This window comes from Notechis scutatus, chromosome 2 (assembly GCF_049901735.1).
Source record: "Notechis scutatus isolate UNSWTSFEM ecotype Mainland chromosome 2, rNotScu1.2, whole genome shotgun sequence".
NCBI classification, from domain to species: domain Eukaryota; kingdom Metazoa; phylum Chordata; class Lepidosauria; order Squamata; family Elapidae; genus Notechis; species Notechis scutatus.
In genome coordinates, this window is record NC_142010.1 from 254,318,016 (window position 1) to 254,339,805 (window position 21,790).

At 39.0% G+C, this 21,790-nt stretch overlaps 1 protein-coding gene across 1 annotated transcript in view; it reads right to left on the bottom strand.

Annotated features, from left to right (window-relative positions):
* DCC (DCC netrin 1 receptor) overlaps positions 1-21,790 on the bottom strand; it is a 729,366-nt gene that overhangs the window by 91,700 nt on the left and 615,876 nt on the right. Inside the window, exon 22 of the mRNA XM_087954238.1 lies at positions 9,347-9,412. Within this exon, the coding sequence (XP_087810364.1) occupies positions 9,347-9,412 (66 nt within the window). The remainder of the gene's footprint in view (positions 1-9,346; positions 9,413-21,790) is intronic.

Here is a 21,790-nt window from a genome sequence, read left to right on the forward strand (position 1 = left end):
TTCTTGCCTTGATCTGAAAAGATTAAATTAGATAATTCTGCATTCAAATGTAAATGAACCTCATCAGTCCCACAACTAAAAAAATGAAATTCTTTGGATCAGAACCATTAGGTACATGGACACAGCATGGATTCCGAAATGTGATGAAGATACCTCACAAGAGGTTTATGAGACTCATTTTCTTTAAAAAAATAAGGTGTTTTATGCTGTATTTACCTGTGGCGTGAAGATATAAAAGATTAGAATTTATGAGAAATATCCAACTCGCTTGATCTATAGGAAGTCAACAACATACCGCTCCACTTTCATATTTTATTCCTCTTACCTGCTTTGTTTTGTTTATTATTACTATTTTTGTAAAGAAATGCCATATAAAAAGAAATACAATTTACTGCCTGCCAAGGCCACATGAATCCTGCTCCAGAAAACAAAACAAAAGAAAACAGAAGCCTAACAAGAGAAAAATATGGTTTGAGAAAAATATGAGAGAAAAAACAACAAGAAACCTACCCAAAATTACCATGGGCTTGTACTGCTATACGAAGATGTATCCCTATTTACTTAAAAAGAAGCAGGCCACAATGAACTCCCATGACAAAAGAAAGACTAGTCATTAAAAAAAAAATCTTTGTAAAATATCCAGCTTCTCTACCATGTCAACGTAGGGAAAATAGAGGGAAACATAATAACTATCAATTAAAATTAATTACCCATGAAATACATAATGAAATTTGCTAGTACTTTCCAAACTGAACCATTTTATTGGGAAATGAACTTTCATGAAAAGCAACTCCAATATAATGGGCTAGTCCTGAAGCCATCACCAGACTTCACGTCTAACTTGTTGTCACAGACTAAATGTGGATCTTCTCCCCATCTAAACAATATGGTCATCTTTTTGTAGGACAAATGGTTGTCCAGTCTCTTTTGAAAGCATCCACGCATCTGAGGCAAGTTATTCCTCGCCTGGCCTCTCATGACTGTGGGGATGCTGCAACAGTCGTAAGTGTGAGAAATGGTCATAAGTCACATTTTTCAGTGCCATTGTAACTTTGAATGGTCACTCCACACAAGCCTCAAAGTACCAGTAAAGGATGGCAAAAAACTTCAGAGAAGTTCCTGAGACAGGAAGTTAACCTTATTACATTCTTGGCAGGATTAGTCCTGCCAAAGGAGGGGAAAAAAACTTCAGAGAATGGAGAGGCAGTTTCTGTAAGCAACACCAGAACGTTTCCTTCCTGCCTTCCTTACAGGATTAGGCCAGTAATTTCTTCTAACAACCAGTTCTCCAAACTGCTTAGAATGTTAACAACTAATTCTAGCAATAGGTGCGAACTGGCAGAATCCCACCCCTGGTTCTAGGTTGCTTCTCTTCTTGGTTAGTTTCCATCTATTGTTTATTGTCTTGCCTTTTGGTGCTTTGGAAATTAGTTTGACCCCTCATCTTGGTGGGAGCTCCTCGAGTATTGTAACAATGCTATCATGTCCTTCTTTTCACTAAACTAGACATACCCAATTTCTGTAATCGTTCTTTATGTTTTAGCCTCCAGCTCCCTAATCAATTCATTATAAAATGAATTGATCCTTCATCTGCAAATACCACCCTGTTTTTCCTTTTATATTCAACAATTCTCTCTCTTACAAACCAAATCTTACATGTACAGGTATTTCACTTCTTCCTCTTAGAAGCAACAAGAAAAAAAAATGCAGAATGGGGATAAGAGAAGGGGGGGAATGGATGTGTTTGCAGTATAAGAAAGGGTTAAAATTTGCTGGGAAAAATAGTTCTTCCCACAGAACTCTTAACCTTCAAGCTATTCTTCAGGTTTTTTTTTTCCAGCAGTGATATTTGCACCTCTTGATATTTGCACCTCTATTGATATTTGCACCTCTATTTTAAACAGTGTTTTCTGTTCTAATCAACTGATGTTAAATAAAATAGATAAGATGACAGCCTCAATCATGGATAACTATTTGCAAGGAAAACCCTCTTTTGGAACATACAATCAATTGTGGCTTGTGCCAATCCCCAAAAACCCAAAATATACTCTACCCGACTCTGTAGTCTCTTCCCCAAACCCCAAAAACTTTAAAAAAAATAAAAAATGACATGACCACACCTAGAAAAAATGACATGGAAAGGCAGATCAGTCAGTTCCACTCTATCTGCTGAAGGAAAAGTGAAGGCAAATATGTTTTCTTTTTTACCTTTCCCTCCCCCTCCTTCTTTTAAAAAAGTCAGGTCCTTTAAAATCTGAGGCTGCAGAAAAGAACTGTCTTATCTTTCACTAAGGCTTTAGAAAACGGAGCTTTACAAGGTTTAAGTGAAAGTAACCCAGAAAGCTGGAAAATATCAAAACCACTGCTGAGTGTGGCTCCAGTCATTTCCTACTGCACTGAAATCCATTAGGTTAGGAGTTAGTGGAGCTCATCAGACATCATTATTACCATTATGTCCTTGAAGATGGGATAAGAGAAGTGATGGACTTTTATTTTCCTGCCCACTGGTGTTTATGGCATAATGGGCCTCCTATCTGCCGACTCATTTGACTGCCTGCTTTAATGCTCTGCTCACAATCTGGCACAAAATATGTTAAATTAATGTATTGTGTAGCATACTTGATTCAAAATTATGATTACTATCCTTTCAGCAGTAATTGATATATATCAAGTCTGGTCTGATGATCTCTTTCTGTTTATGTCAGGGAAATCACTGAAAGAGACTGCATGCTAAATGCATACGGTCTCCAGTAACAGCTTCCATGCTTTCTTATATTGGTTTTTGCAAAGACAATTTAGCAGGGATTTAGTGGATCAGAAGAGGTCTTCTTTTAATTGTCTCCCTTTGGGGATAGAGTCCCACTTCAGCCAATTTTTGTATGAAAACTTGCATGTGGGATCAATAGCAGCTTCTAAACTAGTCTTTGAAGAGAGGCTCCAATTAAACACATTGTAGATGTGTAATTCCAGATGTAAGTAATTCTTGTTCTTTTCTGGGTGTCGCATCACATATCCAAAATATTATACCTTTCGCTTTTTTATGGTCTTGATTATTTCCCTTGGCTTTCCCAGGCAGCTTATCACCTCCTCATTTCTTATTTTGTCAACCCAACTTATACATTAATAGCTGCCTGTAAATCCACATTTCAAATACTTCTAGTGTCTTCAAGGGGCTTTCTGTCAGAGACCAACTCTCCACTCTGTAGAGCAGGATAGAAAAGATGCGGCATCTTGACAAGCCTGATTTTCAGTCTTAGGCTTATGTCGTGACTGCAGAAGACCTTTTCCATTTTGAAGAATGCTGTTGGAGCTTTCCTTTATCCTTGTCTTTACTTCAGTGGTCATGTCCCAGCTTTCATGTAAATTAGAACCGAGGTACGTGATCCTTTCAATTTTTTCTAGTGGCATTCCTTCCAAAGTTATCAATGGTAAATTAATGGATTGTTTGTTGATGGCCATTATTAGGGATAACATTGTTTACCCTAACTGGTTTGGGTAAAAATAATAAATAAGTTATCATGGTTTGTTGGTTAAAGTGTGTGTAACTTTAACTACAAGAATGTAATTAAGGGTGTGGTTGTAAAAGCACCATAAAAGAAGCAAGTCATTTGCAGCTCTCTCTCTCTCTCTGGCTTAATGATCCCTAATTACTGGATGGATTGATGACTGCGTTTTTCCTTACTGAAACGGAGGAGAGAAAGGAGTGTTGATTTCTCAACGGAGAGAAGAGATAATACGGACTGATTTATTGTAAGTGAACTGACATTGGCTATTCAACACGGACTTTGCAAATTGAGTATCCTCGACTGGACTGACTGAAATGATACATGACTAATGGACCGTTTATTTTGACTATGCTATAATTCCTAATGGAATAAACTATATTTTTGATAGCACAAGCGTATCTGTTTTTTACTGCGTGTTAACTAAAATACAAACTTATCTCACACATTTACCTGTCTGCCTATCTGACTACGCTACACATTCTGTTTAGTTTGTTTTCCTTAACACTCGTTTGGGAATTCAGGCTTAACAGCCATGATCTTGGTTTTTGATGTTTTAAGCTTTAAGCTGTATTTTTCAGATATTTATATAACTCTGTTGATGACGAGCTGAAGCAGAGTTGGTATTCAGCAGGTTCTGACCAGTTCTGGAGAACCGGTAGCGGAAATTTTGAGTAGTTTAGACAACCAGCAAATACCACCTCTGACTGGAGATTTTACAGTATCCTTCCCCTGCCATGCTCACCAAGCCATGCCCACAGAAATTTGAATCCCACCACTGAGCTGAAGGTCTTCAAGCTTACTGGCAAGCAGGACTATGTCATCAGCATATCTTAAACTGTTGATCTGAATGCTGTTTACTTTAAGGCCAGCATTGTGTCAAGCCTGAATTTGATCAGGTTGTGGGATTGTTTGATATCTGGATTTGATAACATGAATTCAGTTTGATACAGTTGAAGACGGAAGGGGGGAAGAGTTGAGGATGGAGTCTTCAGTCAAAACAACATAGTTGGCCGATGACTCAGACACATTCCAATGGCTGGCTGACTGAAGGAGGAGGAGTGTAGTCATCAAGCAACCAGCTGGATAATGTGACATATTGTTTTGGAGAAATAAGAAACCAGCATATATATGGTGAGGTGAAATGCCTGGGAACTTTAGTACTGGCTTTTCACCAGTTTGTGCCAAGATGGTGTATGTAAATACATTTGTTCTTTGAGGAAAAGAAATGCTCCAGAGTTCAATTTGTGGGAGATGCATTACTTGGAACCTGACACACCAATGTTTTCTATCGATATTGTTATGTAACTAATACATAACAATAACGAAATAACCCTGCTGGATTAGATAAAGGCCCACTGAAGCCCAATATTTTGAACCAAGGCCTTCTTATTCTTTGTTCTCCTGTCTAGCTGACATTTGGAGAGGTGCTACCTCTGAACTCAAAGACTACGTGTAATCTTTAGGATGAATAACCTTGGTAGACTGGACCTCTAGGAAGCCATCCCGTGTATGTTAATACTATTCTGGTAATACCTAACATCAAGTCTTGAAAGTTAATATGACATCCTGCATTTAAAACATTCCATCACCGTCTCATATTGAATTGAATTGGCATCCTTCAGCCTCAAGAGACTATGGTATCCTGCTATGAAATCGGTTACTGCCACTTCCCGTGTTGTTTCAATGCTGTATGCAAAGCTGGAGTGTCCTCTCCAGAGCATGAGGCCTGGGTATAATTTAATATGGAGGACAAACTGTTACCCAAGCAGCAGATTCCCCCTCTCCACATCACTGGAATAGTCTATTGGATTAGTTCCAGCTGCGTCACAGGAGTTACCAGAACGTGATTGTACACAGTCACGAACTGCTTCTGGGACTCTGGCTCCGGATTTTGATTCCTGAAGCCTTTTCCAATAATAGATATAGCCACCAGGCAGTGGAGGTTTGAAATCAGAATTTCCCTTCTCCTAGAAGATGGTTCTGCTGTTTTATCTGCCGTTGGGGCATAAAGCCCTTTCCCGCCTTCAAAACTTTTGACCATCTCCTGTAACCCTGGAAAGGGGCTCTTATGAGGTGCTACCAGCTGGGCCAGCTGAACTAAGGTTTTTTATGGAGGTTTTACTCCTCCGGCACTCTTCCTCACTCCAGGACGCCTAGCTCAGCTCCATTTGCAGTGTCCGTTTTCTTCCAACTGTCACTTTCCAACCATTCCACTCCACTAGCTCTTGGCCTATCAGTTTCTTTACTCCTCTGTTTCTTCAACTAATTCCAGCCTCACAGTTAGTTTATCAAGCTTTTCTCTTTCTTGCCTTTCCCTCTACACACTCTTCCACTTACACATATCAATCTCTACAATCCAGTACAATCTACCATCTCATATACACAACAAAATGTACATTTTGTTTCTCTAAACAAATATAAAACAGGAATCTACCATTTATTCTATGTGAACGGTCCTTCAAGTAGTATGCAAGGCTTCCAGAGTCATACGTGGTCCTGGCACATCAAGTTGTACCCTCAAGACTATAGATTATATCCCTTAAAAAGCTTTCTCTCTCTCTTTTTTAAACATAGAACCACTGCTCCCCATAGTCTATCATAAATGTCATATGTGATATCCCAAAGGTGCTTTTCCAAAAGGCAACTGGACTTTCTTGGCTTTTTCCTTGAAAATGTTTCACTTCTCAAATAATGAGGAAACCATTCCCTACCGTTCAGTTAAGAACTGAAGAAGCTTCTTGGATGAGAAGCAAAATATTTTTAAGGAAAAAAAAAAACCCAGGAAAGTCCAATTGTCTTTTGGAAAAGCACTTTTGGGACATCCATGACCTGGATGATTGAGAAACTCCACAGACTGCAATGTCTTTTTACATACAATATTTTCATGATTCTGTCCATCCTTCTTTGTAAATAGCTGGAGGTTTTTTCTCTTATTTGATTTCGAGCATTTGTACAATTAGGGAGTGGGGGGAATCCTGGGAAACAAACCTAGAAGGCCTCTTTTTCTATCACCAACAAGACAGAATTATTAACAACTCTGTTATTCTGTTTTCTGTTTTAACAATCAAGAAGCTTCATTTACTCTGCTTTTCATACAGAAATTTTTTAGCTATCAAATAATATCCTGACTGTCAGCATCCAGATTTCATGATACTATTTCTGATTCATGCCCCTAATATACAAAGGGACATTAAGCATTTCTTTCTCATTTCATGTGTTGAAAAACGCACCCATCTGATTTAATCAGCTATTGGCTGGGTACTAATGTTGTATTTTTATGAGTGGATTTATGCAACCTTCAGCTACTTATTTCTCCCAATGTATTCAATATTTTGAAATTTCTAAATTCCCATTAGCCAGGGAATGGTGAAATGATAGCCTGTTTGAACAAAGTTAGTAATGATTACATTATATTAATCTGTTGAAAACCATAGGAGATTTTCTTTCATGGTTTGCTATATTGGGTCAGGCTTAATTAAAATTAAATTTCCATTAGGACCTTTAAAATATAAATTAGAAATGTTACAACATCAAATGCATTTTATTTCTGCTAAATAATCTGAAATGTTTTCATTTTATAATTTCTAGTTGCTATTTTACACAGCATTCTCCAGGAATTTTATTCAGTGGAAGCCTCATTGAACTAAGGATAGTCTATGCAAGGATACTTTATATTAATTTGGAATTCAGAATATCATATTGGCCACTAGACCATAACATGTCTGGAGATGGCTTATCATTTGCATCCTTTTGAGCTTTCCTGATTATCTGTAGCCATATGAAACTCTTGATTTTGCAAAGCTCTTTGCAGTTTGCAGAAGCTTTGATTGGGCCAATAATTGGCGATTGAATAGTCAAAAGTTTGTTGATCTGAAAATCTGTTTTGAAAGTCCTTCATTAAGATAACTTTGGATGGACATCCTTGGTCTGAGTCTCCATAAAATGTCTCCACAGTGTAATGAACAGCATCCTAGTGAGCAGTATCCAAAACAACTACTAGACATCTATTGAATCATTATTATTTTTAGGGAAATGTTCCATGCCAGTTCAAATAATTTGTATGCCATGGCTGTCAAGCCAAAATCTTCTTAATTAAGAACCTTCAAAACAATATTCCAAATCAGCAACTTCACTTATTTCTTTTACCCTGCAATCAGCAGCAAGTTGTTGGCTGAATCAAGATTCCAGGCAGCTATGTTACCTATGCAAAATGTTATGTGAGCAACAGCATTGCAAATCACCAAGGAAGCCCACATGAATGTACGTAAGGAACTATATTATATTGACTTGTCTAAGATGGCTGGAATTCTGATTGACCATAAGTGAAATGAAGGTTCAAAGATTTAGTAGTCTATGAACCATATAATAGCAATAGCACTTAGAATTATATACCACTTCACAGTGCTTTACAGCCCTCTCTAAGCAGTTTACAGAGTCATCATATTGTCCTCCAGCAATCTGGGTCCTCATTTTAGCGACCTCAGAAGAATGGAAGGATGAGCCTGGTGAGACTTGAATTTCTGGCAACCAGCAGCCAGCAGAATTAGCTGCAGTACTATATCCTAACCACTGTGCCACCATGGCTCATAATCATAAATATCAGCCTTATTAGGAAGTTACCATTGCGGCAGCAATGAAAAGTCAGATCTGTAAATCTGTGTTCTGTTTTGCCAGAAAATAACCTAGTAGGACATGGTTACCCATTTTCCCCCCACCTTGATGTGATGGGACCACAACTCCTAACATGTATCAATCACACAAACACATGATTTAACCATATAGACTGTGGCAATTCAGTCCACTTGCTTTTTGGGTGTGTTATAATTTATTTATTGAAACACTTAAAGGAACATAGTAAGTAGCTGTACAAAAGGAAAATAAGACAAAAAGGGACACAGCTGATAACAAGAAGATTTCAGTAAATAAGCAATGAAAAATTATCATAAGATTTAAAATCCTGTATTTCATTAATGCTGTATATATGTATAGAAATGTATAGAACTAAGTTCATTATGTTACTTTTAAGAATCTCAAAATCTCTTAAAATGCTTAAAAAGCAGAAACATAATATTGATATTGATAGCACCACTATATGTCATTGTTCCACAATTAGACATAAAAAGGGAAGACATAAAAATAGAAAAATGAAATGGAAAAAAAATGAAAAAGAAAGAAAAGAAAAATCATTAAAAGCAATATATTGTAAACTATGTTGGTAAAATCCTTTTAAGAAGATTGCTAAGTAGGGCTTTACCTGTTAGCTTTAAGTGAATATGCTCTGACTTTACCTTCAGACATTACCTACGGCATGTCTGACTGTAGGTCATAATGCTTATCTCTGTTTCTTGGCCAAGAGAGCTAGCGTTGACCGAAGACATTTTCCATAGTCATGTAGCCAACATGGTTATATGCCAAAGGCACACTGAATGCTATTACCTTCCCATTGAAGTGGCATCTATTAATCTACTTGCATTTGTAAGCTTTTGAACTGCTAAGGTTGTGTGGTGCTTGAGTCTTGAACTGAGGCTATCAGCTTTCCAGATGATAAGCTCAGCATCTTTAACCACTGAGCCATTGCTCCCCACCAGTTAAGCTCTGAACCAATTAAAATAATCTCCATGCCCATTTCAGCCATGCAGTCAACCCATACTCTAACATTTAAGAGGAACCCCTATGCCAATTTACTTGAACTCTTCCCAAAATTGAAACTGGCCTTATCTAAGGGGCACTAAGATGAAATGGGAGAGAAGAAAAGGTAGAAAAATATAGAGATCACACAGATCAGACAGAATTAACCAATGACAATTGAAAAGGAAGAATTTGGCTTTAGTCATATTTACCATTGAGGCTGCTTCTGTCAATCAAATTAGTGTCAACAGGCCAATAGGCTCCATCTCCATGACGACCTGAGGAAAAGAAAACAAACATCAGAACTGAATAGCCAGCTAAGTCCAGAACTTGAAAGGGTGTCAGTGGGATGTTTAAACCAGTCCATATTGTTAGAGAAGGCAATATTTGTAGGTCAACGTGAAAGCAGATTTTCTAAAGTAAAATCATGGAGGGCTTTGACTCCAGTCTTCCTTTACTATCTAGGATTGCTAGTTTAAGGTGACAAAATAGGAGAAGAATGTGGTTCCAACTGGAAAATTTGCTCTCAAAGGATGACAGTTCTGATCGAAAAGCTGGGCATACTTCCCATGACCAACACAAACTCCTTTTGCAGTGGTTCAAGTTCTCTCGTAACTTCAGTTTTGACATTTCTTTTCTAGTCCAGATAGATTCTATCAAGTGCTAGCCTTTTTTCCATAGCTTAACTAAAATGCTTAACTTTTGGCACACATGTCCATAGAATTAGACAAATGGCAAAAGTTATGGGACAGAAACTATAAATTGACATTGTCCGCTGCGTATAAAGAAAATTTATACAAAATGTTTTGTAGATGGCACTTCCCACCAGCAAGATTAGCCAAAATGTTTAAGGATATGTCTGCCAAGTGCTGGAAGTGCAACGAAATCCCAGGCATTTATTACCACATGTGGTGGACATGTTCAAAAGCAAAATAATAATAATACTGGACTAATATACACACCCGGTGAGGAAAAATGATAAGGGAACATATAGATTTAAAACTGGAAATATTCCTGTTGGGCATCATACCAGACAAATATAGTAAAAGAAACACATATTTAATAGTATAACAGCAGCCAGAATCGTGTTCGCACAACATTGTAAGTGTGAGGAGATCCCCACAGAACAAAAGATAATAACAAACATTTTAGAATGTGCAGAAATGAATAAACTAACATTTGAAATTAAAGAAAAGGAACACAATGAATATTTTGAGATATGGGATCTGTTCTATCGATGGTTAAATAAGAGAAACAGGAGCTAGAATCTCGAAGATTACAAGAGAAAGATTAATCTCACTATTAGGGTTGCTTATTGTAACTTATTAATTTTGATTAATTTTGATTAGTGTTACTAATTAATATGTATTAATGTTATGAGGGGAAAGCACTGTTATGAAACTACCATTAGAGAATACTATTATCATGATTATGATGACTATTACTCCAAAGAAATGTAACAACACACTATATATATATGGATTTGGAACATGTTACTCTTTTTATCTAAATTAATAAAAATATTTTTAAAAAACTTTTGCAACACATGGAAGAGGGCTGTGTAGAACTCAAAAACTCTCCTGCACATAGACTCCAACCAGCACAGATGACTGAAAAGTGCCTCTCACGTAGAAACTTTCAGCTGTAATTGCTAATGGATATTTGGTGGCACTGATTTTTTTTAACCTTCTTAGCAAAGGGGAGATACAAGATATTCAAGAGTTCTTTTTGATTGGAGCAATATATAAGCCCTTGTAGGTAGATAGATGGAGAGAGAAATAAATGAATATTTCATGTATGGTAAAATTGTACAAAAATGACTTGATTTCTTATAATTGCAGAATTTGAAAAGCTTTCACATCATGCTAAACACTCTTTCTCAACTATCTTTGAATATCCATAATAACTTTAGACTCAGCAGTGCACTCAAAGAGGCTTGTTAGTTTCAATGGTTTAGCCAAATAATAATAATGATCTAACAAGCATGATTAAAGATACTTTGCTCCACACTTTTGATGGGTTATTTCAGCATGTAGATGGTACTGAAAAAGAGCCAAGTCTAAGTCTTGTCATCTTATGCTTCACCTCCAACATAAAAATGTCTTTGCTTGTCTCTTGATAATGGAGGTTAATGGATACCAGCCATATCCCAAACTACAGAGGAATAAAAAAGCTATGTTCCCCAAATAAATAGTTGTTTGGGGGAAAATGCCAACTAACTTCTATAACTATCTGGTTCAGTACAACAACCAAACAGGATGGGTACTGAATTCAACAGATAGTTAGGACTGCAGGAAAAAAAAACCCACTTGAAGCCAGCTTGTCTTCCATTGAGGACCTGTATACTGCAGTCAGAAAGAGGGCTGATAAAATATCTACAGACCCCTCACATCCTGGACATAAACTGTTTCAACTCCTCCCCTCGGAATGCTGCTTTAGGGCATTGCATGCAGAAATGGTATTCAGCAGGTTCTGACCAGTTCTGTAGAACACCCGGTAGCAGAAATTTTGAGTAGTTCAGAATACCACCTCTAACTGGCCCCGCCCACATTTCTTCTCTGTCTCCTGAATTCCAGCTGATTGGCTGGGTCTTCTATTATTGCCCTGTACAGGAGAATGGAGCTGGAAAGCAGGTTAGTGGGGTGAGGAGGCCCTGCCACACCCACCAAGCCCTGCCACGCCCACCAAGCCACACCACGCCCACCAAGCCATGCCCACAGAACCAATAGTAAAATTTTTTGAATCCCATCAATGATTGCATGCCAAAACAACTAGACAAAGAGACAAATTTTTCCCTTGTGCCAACACTGTGCTGAACACCTAATTTACACAATGCTGTCTTATGTCTAAGGATATTTACCCATGTAGTAGGGCTGGATTACTATTATCCTTCTCACTTTTCCTACTACTTCTTCTCCTGATAATTCATGATGATATTATTTTGGTGTTTGTATGTACATTGAGAGCTTGTGCATTAGAGACAAATTCCTTGTGTGTCCAATCAAACTTGGCCAATAAAAAACTATTATTCTACTCTACTCTACTCCACTCCACTCCATTCCATGAAACCAAAGCATTTGTTGATATTGCAACAAAATATAGTTTGTTGGCATGCAAAATCACTGGGCTCCTGGCCAGGGAAGTGCTAAAGACCTAGGAAGCCTACAAAATTAAGATTATATGGCCTTTCAAGATGATGCATTACAAAGGCACAGTAATGTAAATTATTATACAACTTTCATACTAGAAATGCTACTACAGAAGAAGGTGGATGACCTTATTATGGAGACTCTTCTGGTGCTTCAAGTTTCTGCATTTCCAAAGAGGGTTCTTTCTCTGCCCTCCCTTTCTGACGTTAAAATTAGCTAATAGAAACATTTATTCTTTATTATGCTCATAAAGTGACCCTTTTCATACCTCTAGGAAAAGCACCAGCCTGCTTTATGCTATCAGTCTGCTTTTCATTCCTGGGTCATCTTCTCCCATCATTTCATTTTTGTCAGCTTATTTGAAGTATTTTATAATAGTCGTTTTTTTTTTTCTTAGTAAAAGAATCAAACAAACACACCAAAAGGTTTCTCATGAAACAAATTCAGCAATCACTTATAACTTCTTGGAGAACCTGTCATGCACTTGAGAAAGATGATGTTAAATTGAGGAGCTGATTTTTTTTTCATTAGACAAAGTGCTTCCAGCTTCTGTATACCTAAAATTATTTCTCTTAAATGCTTTTTCCTGTCAATGTATGAAGTGCTCTGGCATGAAAGGCACAATTAGGAGTGCAAAGTCATTATCATCATAGGAGCTTTTCAGCATAATCAACTTCTCAGTCAAGTTAATTGCAGAGTCATTGGCATTTGATCCTCAGTAAAGTTGCACAATATTGAGTCATAATCATTAGGACTGGAGAGCAAACAGGCCATTTTCATAGTCACAAGCCCAATGTGTCTCTCACCCTTTATTTTCTTCTTGTTTTATGCATGCAGACTAAAATAATATTTCATTTAGTACCTCTATCCCTTGAAAAGCTTCAAAACTATTTTATGTATGAACAATTTATACAGAGACATATGGCAAATATTATCCCTTTTCTAGATTACTTGGAGTGACCATAATTTTTTGCTTTGAATTCAGCAGGGATGAAATTGCCTCTTTACTTTCCAAACCAGACATCTCAAGGAATAATGGTTCATTTTAACGTGCATTTAAGTTGCATTTAACTTCTATTTTTAAAAAAGAAATGATTGAGTACATGTTTTCTTTCCATTCTTTTGAAACTACCTATAATCATCAGAAGAAGTGATGGAACTGTAAGGACTTCTTTAAAAAAAAGAAAATTATCAAGTCAGCATGAATTTGTCAACAGAAGTCTTGACTTATCCTTTAAAGGGGAAAATTTCCAGGTAAATTGTGGGGATTTTGCAAACATAATGTAGACAGAAATAAAATCCAGAACAATCTTGCTAGGTAAAAAAAAATGGATTGGAAAGAACTGAATAATCAATTAATTCAATAATTCAATTTATATATAAATAAATTTATTATATGCAATGGTGCAATTTGACTATAACTGTCAATCTATGAGTTGATTTTTCTTTGAGGACTAGTTATGCAAAATTGATAATTTTATTGGGTTTAGTTGCTTCTGCAACACAACTAGATTGTGTTGTTTAATCCAATGCATGACCGGGTCTGTTTAGAGCTGATTGAATCAAGTGACTCTTTTTGGGTGTTCTCACACACATGAGTTCCCCCTATAGCTACTTAAGTCAAAGTTATTGTGGGGATAGGTCTTTTAAGAAAACTTCAGCCAAATTGTAAGAGAGTCAGTCAAGAGCAATTTGTGTATATTTAGTCTTGAGAAGAGAAGACAGAAGGAGATTGGGAATGAGACTCCTAAAAGAAAGTCATTTAGATGGTGAAAATCTCACCTTTATTTAGTTCAACTACTCCAAAGAGTTCTACTTAGGGCTGCCCTTGAAGACTACTAGGCAACTACAATTGGTCCAAAATATAGAGGACCATATACTGTCTGGCTCCTGACATTGGGAGCATGTAACACTACCTTTGTCGACCTGCATTGGTTGCCAATTGGTTGACGCTACAGTTTCCAATCTGCAGATACCACCTTTTTCAAGGCATATGGAATGAAAAAAGACATCTGCCAAGTATTGTTATGAGATAGTCAGGCACAAAAGACCAGGTCTAACATGAATATATGATTAAACTGATGTACTGCTAAACTGCCTATGACAGGAATCTTCTCAACTAATGGTTAGCACCTGTTTGAGTTAGATAAGGATCAGCCGAACCTTGGGATAGAGGGCTGGACTTGTGGCTATATAGATTCTAGGCTAATCCCTCTTTTGCTTCCACCCTCAGGTTCTGCCACTCCTTCCCTATAGTTTACTTGCTAAGGCTTGTGCATGAATGTTACTGGATAAGAGACTGAACAATAACTATTCCCAATCTATTTTATATTAGTGGAATTAAGAAACTGATAAACATTGGCATACTTTCTTTTTTCACAGGAAATAGAATAGAACAGAATAGAATTCTTTATTGGCCAAGTGTGATTGGACACACAAGGAATTTGTCCTGGTGCAAATGCTCTCAGTGTACATAAAAGAAAGGATACATTCATCAAGAGTCAAGAATCATCAGGTACAACACTAAATAATAGTCATAGAGTACAATAAGCAATCAAACCATACTAGGAAACAGTCAATATAAATTGTAAGGATACAAGCGACAAAGTTACAGTCACACAGTCACAAGTGGGAGGGGATGGGTGATAAGCAGTGATGAGAAGATTAGTAGTAATAGTAGTGTAGACTTTGTAAATAGTTGAACAGTGTTGAGGGAAATATTTGTTTAGCAGAGTGATGGCGTTTGGGAAAAACTGTCCTTGTGTCTAGTTATTCTGGTGTGCAATGCTCTATAGCAGTGGTTCCCAAAGTGGGCAGTACCGCCCCCTGGGGGGCGGTGGGATGCCTTAGGGGGGCACGAAGAGGCAAGGGGGCTGGCAGGGGGTGCTAAGAGGCAGCAGGGGGGACGTTCGAGGCACCGGCCCTGCAGGTTCACTCATTGACTGTAGCACTGCTCCAGAGCCAGCGCCTCCAATGCGGAAGCGTTGGCACGTTATATGCTGCCATGGCTGCGTTGGATGCACCACCACCCTGCCACCTCTTAGCGCCCCTCTGCTGGCCCCCTTGGGGATGCTAAGAGGTGGCAGGGGGCGTTTGAGGCGCCAGATGGCCCTGCAGGTTCACCCATTGAGGCGCCAGCTCCGGAGCGGTGCTACAGTCAATGGGTGAACCTGCAGGGCTGGCGCCTCGAACACCCCCGCCACCTCTTAGCATTCCCAAGGGGGCCAGCAGAAGGGTGCTAAGAGGCAGCAGGGGGGTGGCATGTTGAATGCGGCCGTGGCGGCATGTAACGTGCCACCTCTTCCGCATTGGAGGCACCGGCTCTGGAGCAGTGCTAGTCAATGGGTGAAACTGCAGGGCCGGCTGGCACCTTGAACGCCCCCCTGCTGCCTCTTAGCCCCCTCTGCCGGCCCCCTTGGGGATGCTAAGAGGCAGCAGGGGGCGTTCAAGGCGCCGGCCCTGCAGGTTCACCCATTGACTGTAGTAATGCTCCAGAACCGGTGCCTCGAATGCGGCAGCACATTGGGAAAAGCCGCTGCCACCGCTTTCCCAAAGTGCCACCACTGTCGCATTCTGTCTGTCTGTCCGTCCGTCCATCCGTCTGTCCATCCATCCATCCATCCATCCATCCATCCATCCATCCATCCATCCATCCATCCATCCAAAAGGTCTATCTGTTTGCCTGCCTGCCTTCCTCTCTCTCTCTCTCTCTCTCTCTCTCTCTCTCTCTCTCTCTCTCTCTCTCTCTCTCTCTCTCTCTCTCTCTCTCTCCATCCATCCATCCATCCGTGTTCAAAGCGCTGGCTCCACAGTCACATCGGGAAAGTAGAGCAAAGCCAGTCTGAGAGGGAGGGAAGGAAGGAAGGAGGGAGGGAGGGAGAGAGAGAGAGAGAGAGAGAGACCTGATGCATCAGATTGAATGAGGCCTAGTTTAGACTGAGGCCCTTTTCCACATTGAAACTTCTTTGCCAGCACATTGAAACCTCTTTGGCTTCTTTTAAATGTTTTGTGGACGAAACATGGTCAAGACTATCAGGAAGCTCTCACATTTTGTTGAGGCTTTAAACAGGATCCATTGGACCAGATCTCCACCCTAAAAATTACTTTTCCCCAATGTATTACAGTGCCAATTCTGAAGAAGGCAAAACCAAAATGGACTGGTAAATTACAAGGAGAACACACACACACACACACACACACACACACACACACACACACACTCCCTTCTAACCCTGCTGGAGCAGGTGATTGGACTAGAATAGATATCTCATTATCTTTCTCCTCCTTCCCTCCTTTATTTCTTTTTCTTTCTGTCCCTTCCTTCCACCACCACCCCTCTTTCTTTGTCCCTTTTTCTTTCTTTCCCTTTTCTCTTTCTTTTCTCTCTCTTTCCTTCTCTCAGGCTCATCCCTTTGGATCAGGGGTTGCCAAACTTTTGGACCTCAGGACCAAACTCATAATTTTAAATCCCAGAGACCACTAAGATGAATTTTGACTGACGGTGGCTTTCTGGCGTTGGTGGGAGAGAGAGAGAGAGATCTGATCCAATCTCTCTCTCTCCATCTCTCTCACACACACAGGCAGGGGTGGGATTTAGACCCCCGATCTAAAGCTGTCAAAATTCCAAAAACTGGTCAAGTAGCTCTGGGGAGGCCAGTCATAAATTAGAACACTTGCTAAATAACTGGTCATTAAGTGAGGACCACTTGTATTTGGTTTGCCAGTCACCTGGCCACGCCCACCCAGTCACATGACCAGCAAGCCACGCCCACCCAGTCATGTGACCAGCAAACCACACCCTCAAATTAGGCCACACCCACAGAAATTTGAATCCCACCCCTGGGTGGGGGGCACCGAGGATGAGTTTGTAGCACCAAGGGGGCAGTGGACCGAAAAAGTTTGGGAACCACTACTCTATAGCATCATTTTGAGGGAAGGAGTTGAAATAGTTTATGTCCGGGATGTGAGGTGGCTGTAAATATTTTCACAGCCCTCTTTTTGACTCATGCAGTATACAGGTCCTTGATGGAAGGCAGGTTGGGAATAATTGCTTTTTATAATTTATAAATCACTCCTGCTTCTAATCAGTCATTGATACATAATGACTGGCTGACAAATGACATTAGTTGTTTGGTAGAACTGTATTTCCAAAACCTAAATGCAATATCTTTCAATCTCCATATGAACCCGTATTTCCATAGTTAAGATTTTAGCAGGCCTAAAATTAATGACAGATATTCTGAACATACAATGTATTTAAAGATCACCCAATCTTGTTGATCACTATAAATTCAGAATGCTGAACTAAAGAAGACCAACAATAAGCATTTTCATATGTATAGAGAGAAAATGCATGCATATGGTATTTTATGGCAGGGATTATAGCCATCTTGTCTTGCTAATGGTAGTTGTTTACCAGTCCTGATTTGCTAAACTATAATCTCCCTGTTTATAATTGATCTACTTACCTCTCCCAGAAAGTGAAGACAGATAATTATTTTAAAACTTGGCCATGTTTATGAAAAGAGACAGTTATTATGATCCTTAATTCTAAAAATACTAATCATGATTAATGTTTACTTCCTTCCCACCAAAGACTACGTAATCCTAACAGCTGCTAAACTCCTGAATCTTCTGGCTCTTTCAAGTTCTTTTTAAAAACAAAACAATAAGAATGATGGCCAATTATATTCTATTATCTCCAGAGCCTGCTGTGTATTTCAACTGCAAGAACTCTTTCAAATTCCTAAGCTCTGAACGTATTACCTTTTCATCTGTTTTATAAAAATCAGGAGTGGGGGGCGGTGGCAACTTTTTGGGTGAGGAGACAAATAAGAACAAGAATTCTTGAAAAATTCTTTCCCTCTCTTTATCTCTGTGCTGACTGTAGATACCCCAAATCAGAAGAAAATGTTCTGCTTTCTTTAAAAATAGCTTTGAAATCCACCTGAATCCCTCTGCATTGTCCTACACTGTCTTCCATTTGACAATGTTCCTCTAAACACACACACACACACACACACACACACACACACACACACACACACAAACAAACTGCTTTTGTTTTTGTTTTTTCGGTGGCAAAGAGACCTCCAGCATAGAGCAAAGCATCTGGGTGAATGCTGGAATTAGAAAATAGAAGTAATTTGCAGAGATGCCACCACCAGCTGAGTGGAAGTATTGTGACAAGACAGACTAGACATTTTCTGGTTTGCAGCCAAGCAACATTCAGCGGCAACAGTTCTGTGCTTCATGTAACCAAGCAGCAACACACTTGCTTTCATCCAAGGAAGACAAAAGGATGAATTGTCCTGTTTTGTTACAAAAGCAAATAGAAAATAATAATAATAATAATAATAATAATAATAATAATAATAATAATAATAATAATAATAATAATAATAATAATAATACTTAGAGACGGGGAGAAAATCTTCAGCTTCTGTTTGTCTGTTCACTCAGACAATCAGCAGATATTTTATTAATGAGATTAATGCAGTCAACATCCAGGGACAAGTGCCTTGTCAGATGCACCATACCAATTCTTGTTCAGGAATAATTGAGCAATTGGAATGGAGTCCTTTGCTTAGAGATTATGATGGAGGATTCTTCCTGATAACTGTTCGATGAAACTTTGAGTTTCATCCCACTTGTGATTGTAGGGCTGTAACTTTGTTGCTTATATCCTTATGATTTATATTGACTGTTTCCTAGTATGATTTGATTGTTGATTGTACCCTATGACTATCATTAAGTGTTGTACGTTATGATTCTTGATTCTTAACGAATGTACCTTTTCTTTATGTATACTGAGAGTATTTACACCAAGACAAATTCCTTGCATGTCCAATCACACTTGGCCAATAAAGTATTCTATCTTCTATCTTGAGAGGAGGGTTGGCAGCTGCATTCAAAGTGTTGGTGGGTTTTATGCAGCCTGAATTTGCCAGATATACACCTGTGTCCTGGAATCATCATCAATATTTGGGCAGGGACTGTGACAAATGAGCTCTAAAAATGAGAGAAACAAAACTTTGAGGATGGAGGTTTGTTCTGCGAGCTTGTGGGTTGGTTTCTGAACATTTCTTCATTCTTCGGAGTTTAGGAGATGACAGAGTTAGTGTTCTTTTTTGGAAGGGCTTCAGGTATGGGTGTGTCAAATGAGGTTCTTGTGATGGGAGTACAGATTACCAGGGTTGGAAGGGACCTTGTAGGTCATCTAGTCCAATCCCCGCCCAAGCAGGAGACCCTACACCATTTCTGACAAATGGCAGTCCAATCTCTTCTTGAAAGCCTCCAGTGATGAAGCTCCCACAACTTCCAAAGGCAGGCTGTTCCATTGGTTGATTATTCTCCCTGTCAGAAAGTTTCTCCTTATTTCTAGGTTGAACCTCTCCTTGATCAGTTTCCATCCATTATTCCTTGTCTGGCCTTCGAGTGCCTTGGAAAATAGCTTGACCCCTCCCTCCTCTTTGTGGCAGCCCTTCAAATATTGGAAGACTGCTATCATGTCTCCCCTGGTCCTTCTTTTCACTAGACTAGCCATGCCCAGTTCCTGTAACCGTTCTTCATATGTCTTAGTCTCTAGCCCCTAATCATCCTGGTTGTTCTTCTCTGCACTTTTTCTAGACACTCACCATCTTTTTTATATTGTGGTGACCAAAATTGGATTATAAAACGTTGTGTGTGGGAGGGGGAGGGGCAGTCTTTCTAAGAATTTTTTTAAAAGAAGCTATCAATCCCATTTTGATACGTATACCAATCCTTTTGAAGATATGCTTGTTTCTGCAAAGTTTTCCCCAGAATGCTCCCTCTCTGATTTTGTCTGCATGTTGATTTTTCAAATAAGATTTTGCAAAATGGACTTGCAAAGTTCTGCTTAAATGACAAGAAACCGAAGGGGAGGGGGAAAGCTATTGGGATCATTCGGCTTGCAAGGGACACAATTGCTTGGGCTTTGGGTATCTTCCCTAAATATCCATCAAAATGAAATGACATGCACTCTTCTTTCTTTACAAAAATAGTAGCCAGAAACAGCACAAAAGGCAGGAAACCTTTCCAGAACATTGTACTTGTTGTGGTTAATTCCTTAGCTTTCTATCATAGCAGATGGAAATGGAAGAAATGTGGTGACCAGATGTAATGCTAAGTGGGAATGACCTTGGGAAACAGAAAAGCCACAAACTAAACAATGGTCAGACAAGTGGCAGTTGAATCTGCAGAAGAAATTCGGTTATGGAAGGTGTCTCAGAAGGGATCCTTCCAATTTCTTGCTCTGTACAAATGAGGGGGCTGGGGTAGAGATGTATTTTCAGAACTTGCAAATTTCTTTTAATGCAACCTTACAATAAAGGTAAAGCTAGTACCCCCATGGGCTTGCTTCTTTTTCTGAACTACCTTGCAAGGATGACATTGAGCCAGGAGAGAAGGACATTTGCATTACTTTTTATAGACTAATATCTCTGTAACTGAATCAGGGCTACTATTATATTTTTACGACCCTGTAATCCTTTGCTTCACGGTGGGGTTGGGGTGACTGAGTGGAACTGAGCATTTACTGGCCAGATCCCCTTCCTGACGCCTATGCAGGGTTTGCAGCAGATATTTTCTCTTTGCGCCCTGATAGAGAAACATCTGTTGCTGCCTAACCCTAACTCTTATGAGCCTTCATCTCTAGGCCATTGTGCCACTCAATCAGGGCTACCATCATATTCAGATCACATTTTGACTCAGAATATTCATATTTAGACTGTCTATATAACATCTTCCAACAAAATGGATATCCTTGCAAACTTTATCAAAAAGCACTTGATCACTCAAGCAATACAAGCTATGAAAAGAATATATTACCATACATCAACAAGTCTCAGATACAATCAACACGCTGTTACAACCATTGAGCATCACCATAGCACAGAAACAGACTAAAACTCTTCAAAACATCTTAAACAAACCAAAAGACCCAGCAGCCCAAGAAATAAAATCTGAAGTCATCTACAACATATATTGTAAGGACTGTAACAGTCACCATGTAGGACAGACAGGAAGAAGACTAGCAGAGTACATCCATGTACACCAACTAGCAGTCAGAAAACACAATGAAAACTCCTTAATTTCACATGGAGAGACTCAAATAGAGTTTCAACTACAAAATTGTGAACATCCCAGACCAAACTAAATGCAAAAATTACAGAATTCCTAGAAGCTTGGCATTCAGACAAATCAGCTATCAACAGACACATAGAGATAAGCCACATTTACACAGCATTCAAAGAGAGAATATAAAAACTAAAAAGGAAATAAAAAGATGAAAACACATCATCTCCAGCAGCCTGCACTCAGATAAGCAGGGATTTACTCCAGACAAGCAAGCACATAGAAAACAATATCTTAATGAAGGAACTACTAAAGGGAACACTGTATATCAAAAATGACAGGGCAAACACTTTATATAAACAGGGATCAAACCGCAAGCACACTAGCACTGATGATAGATGATGTTACTTA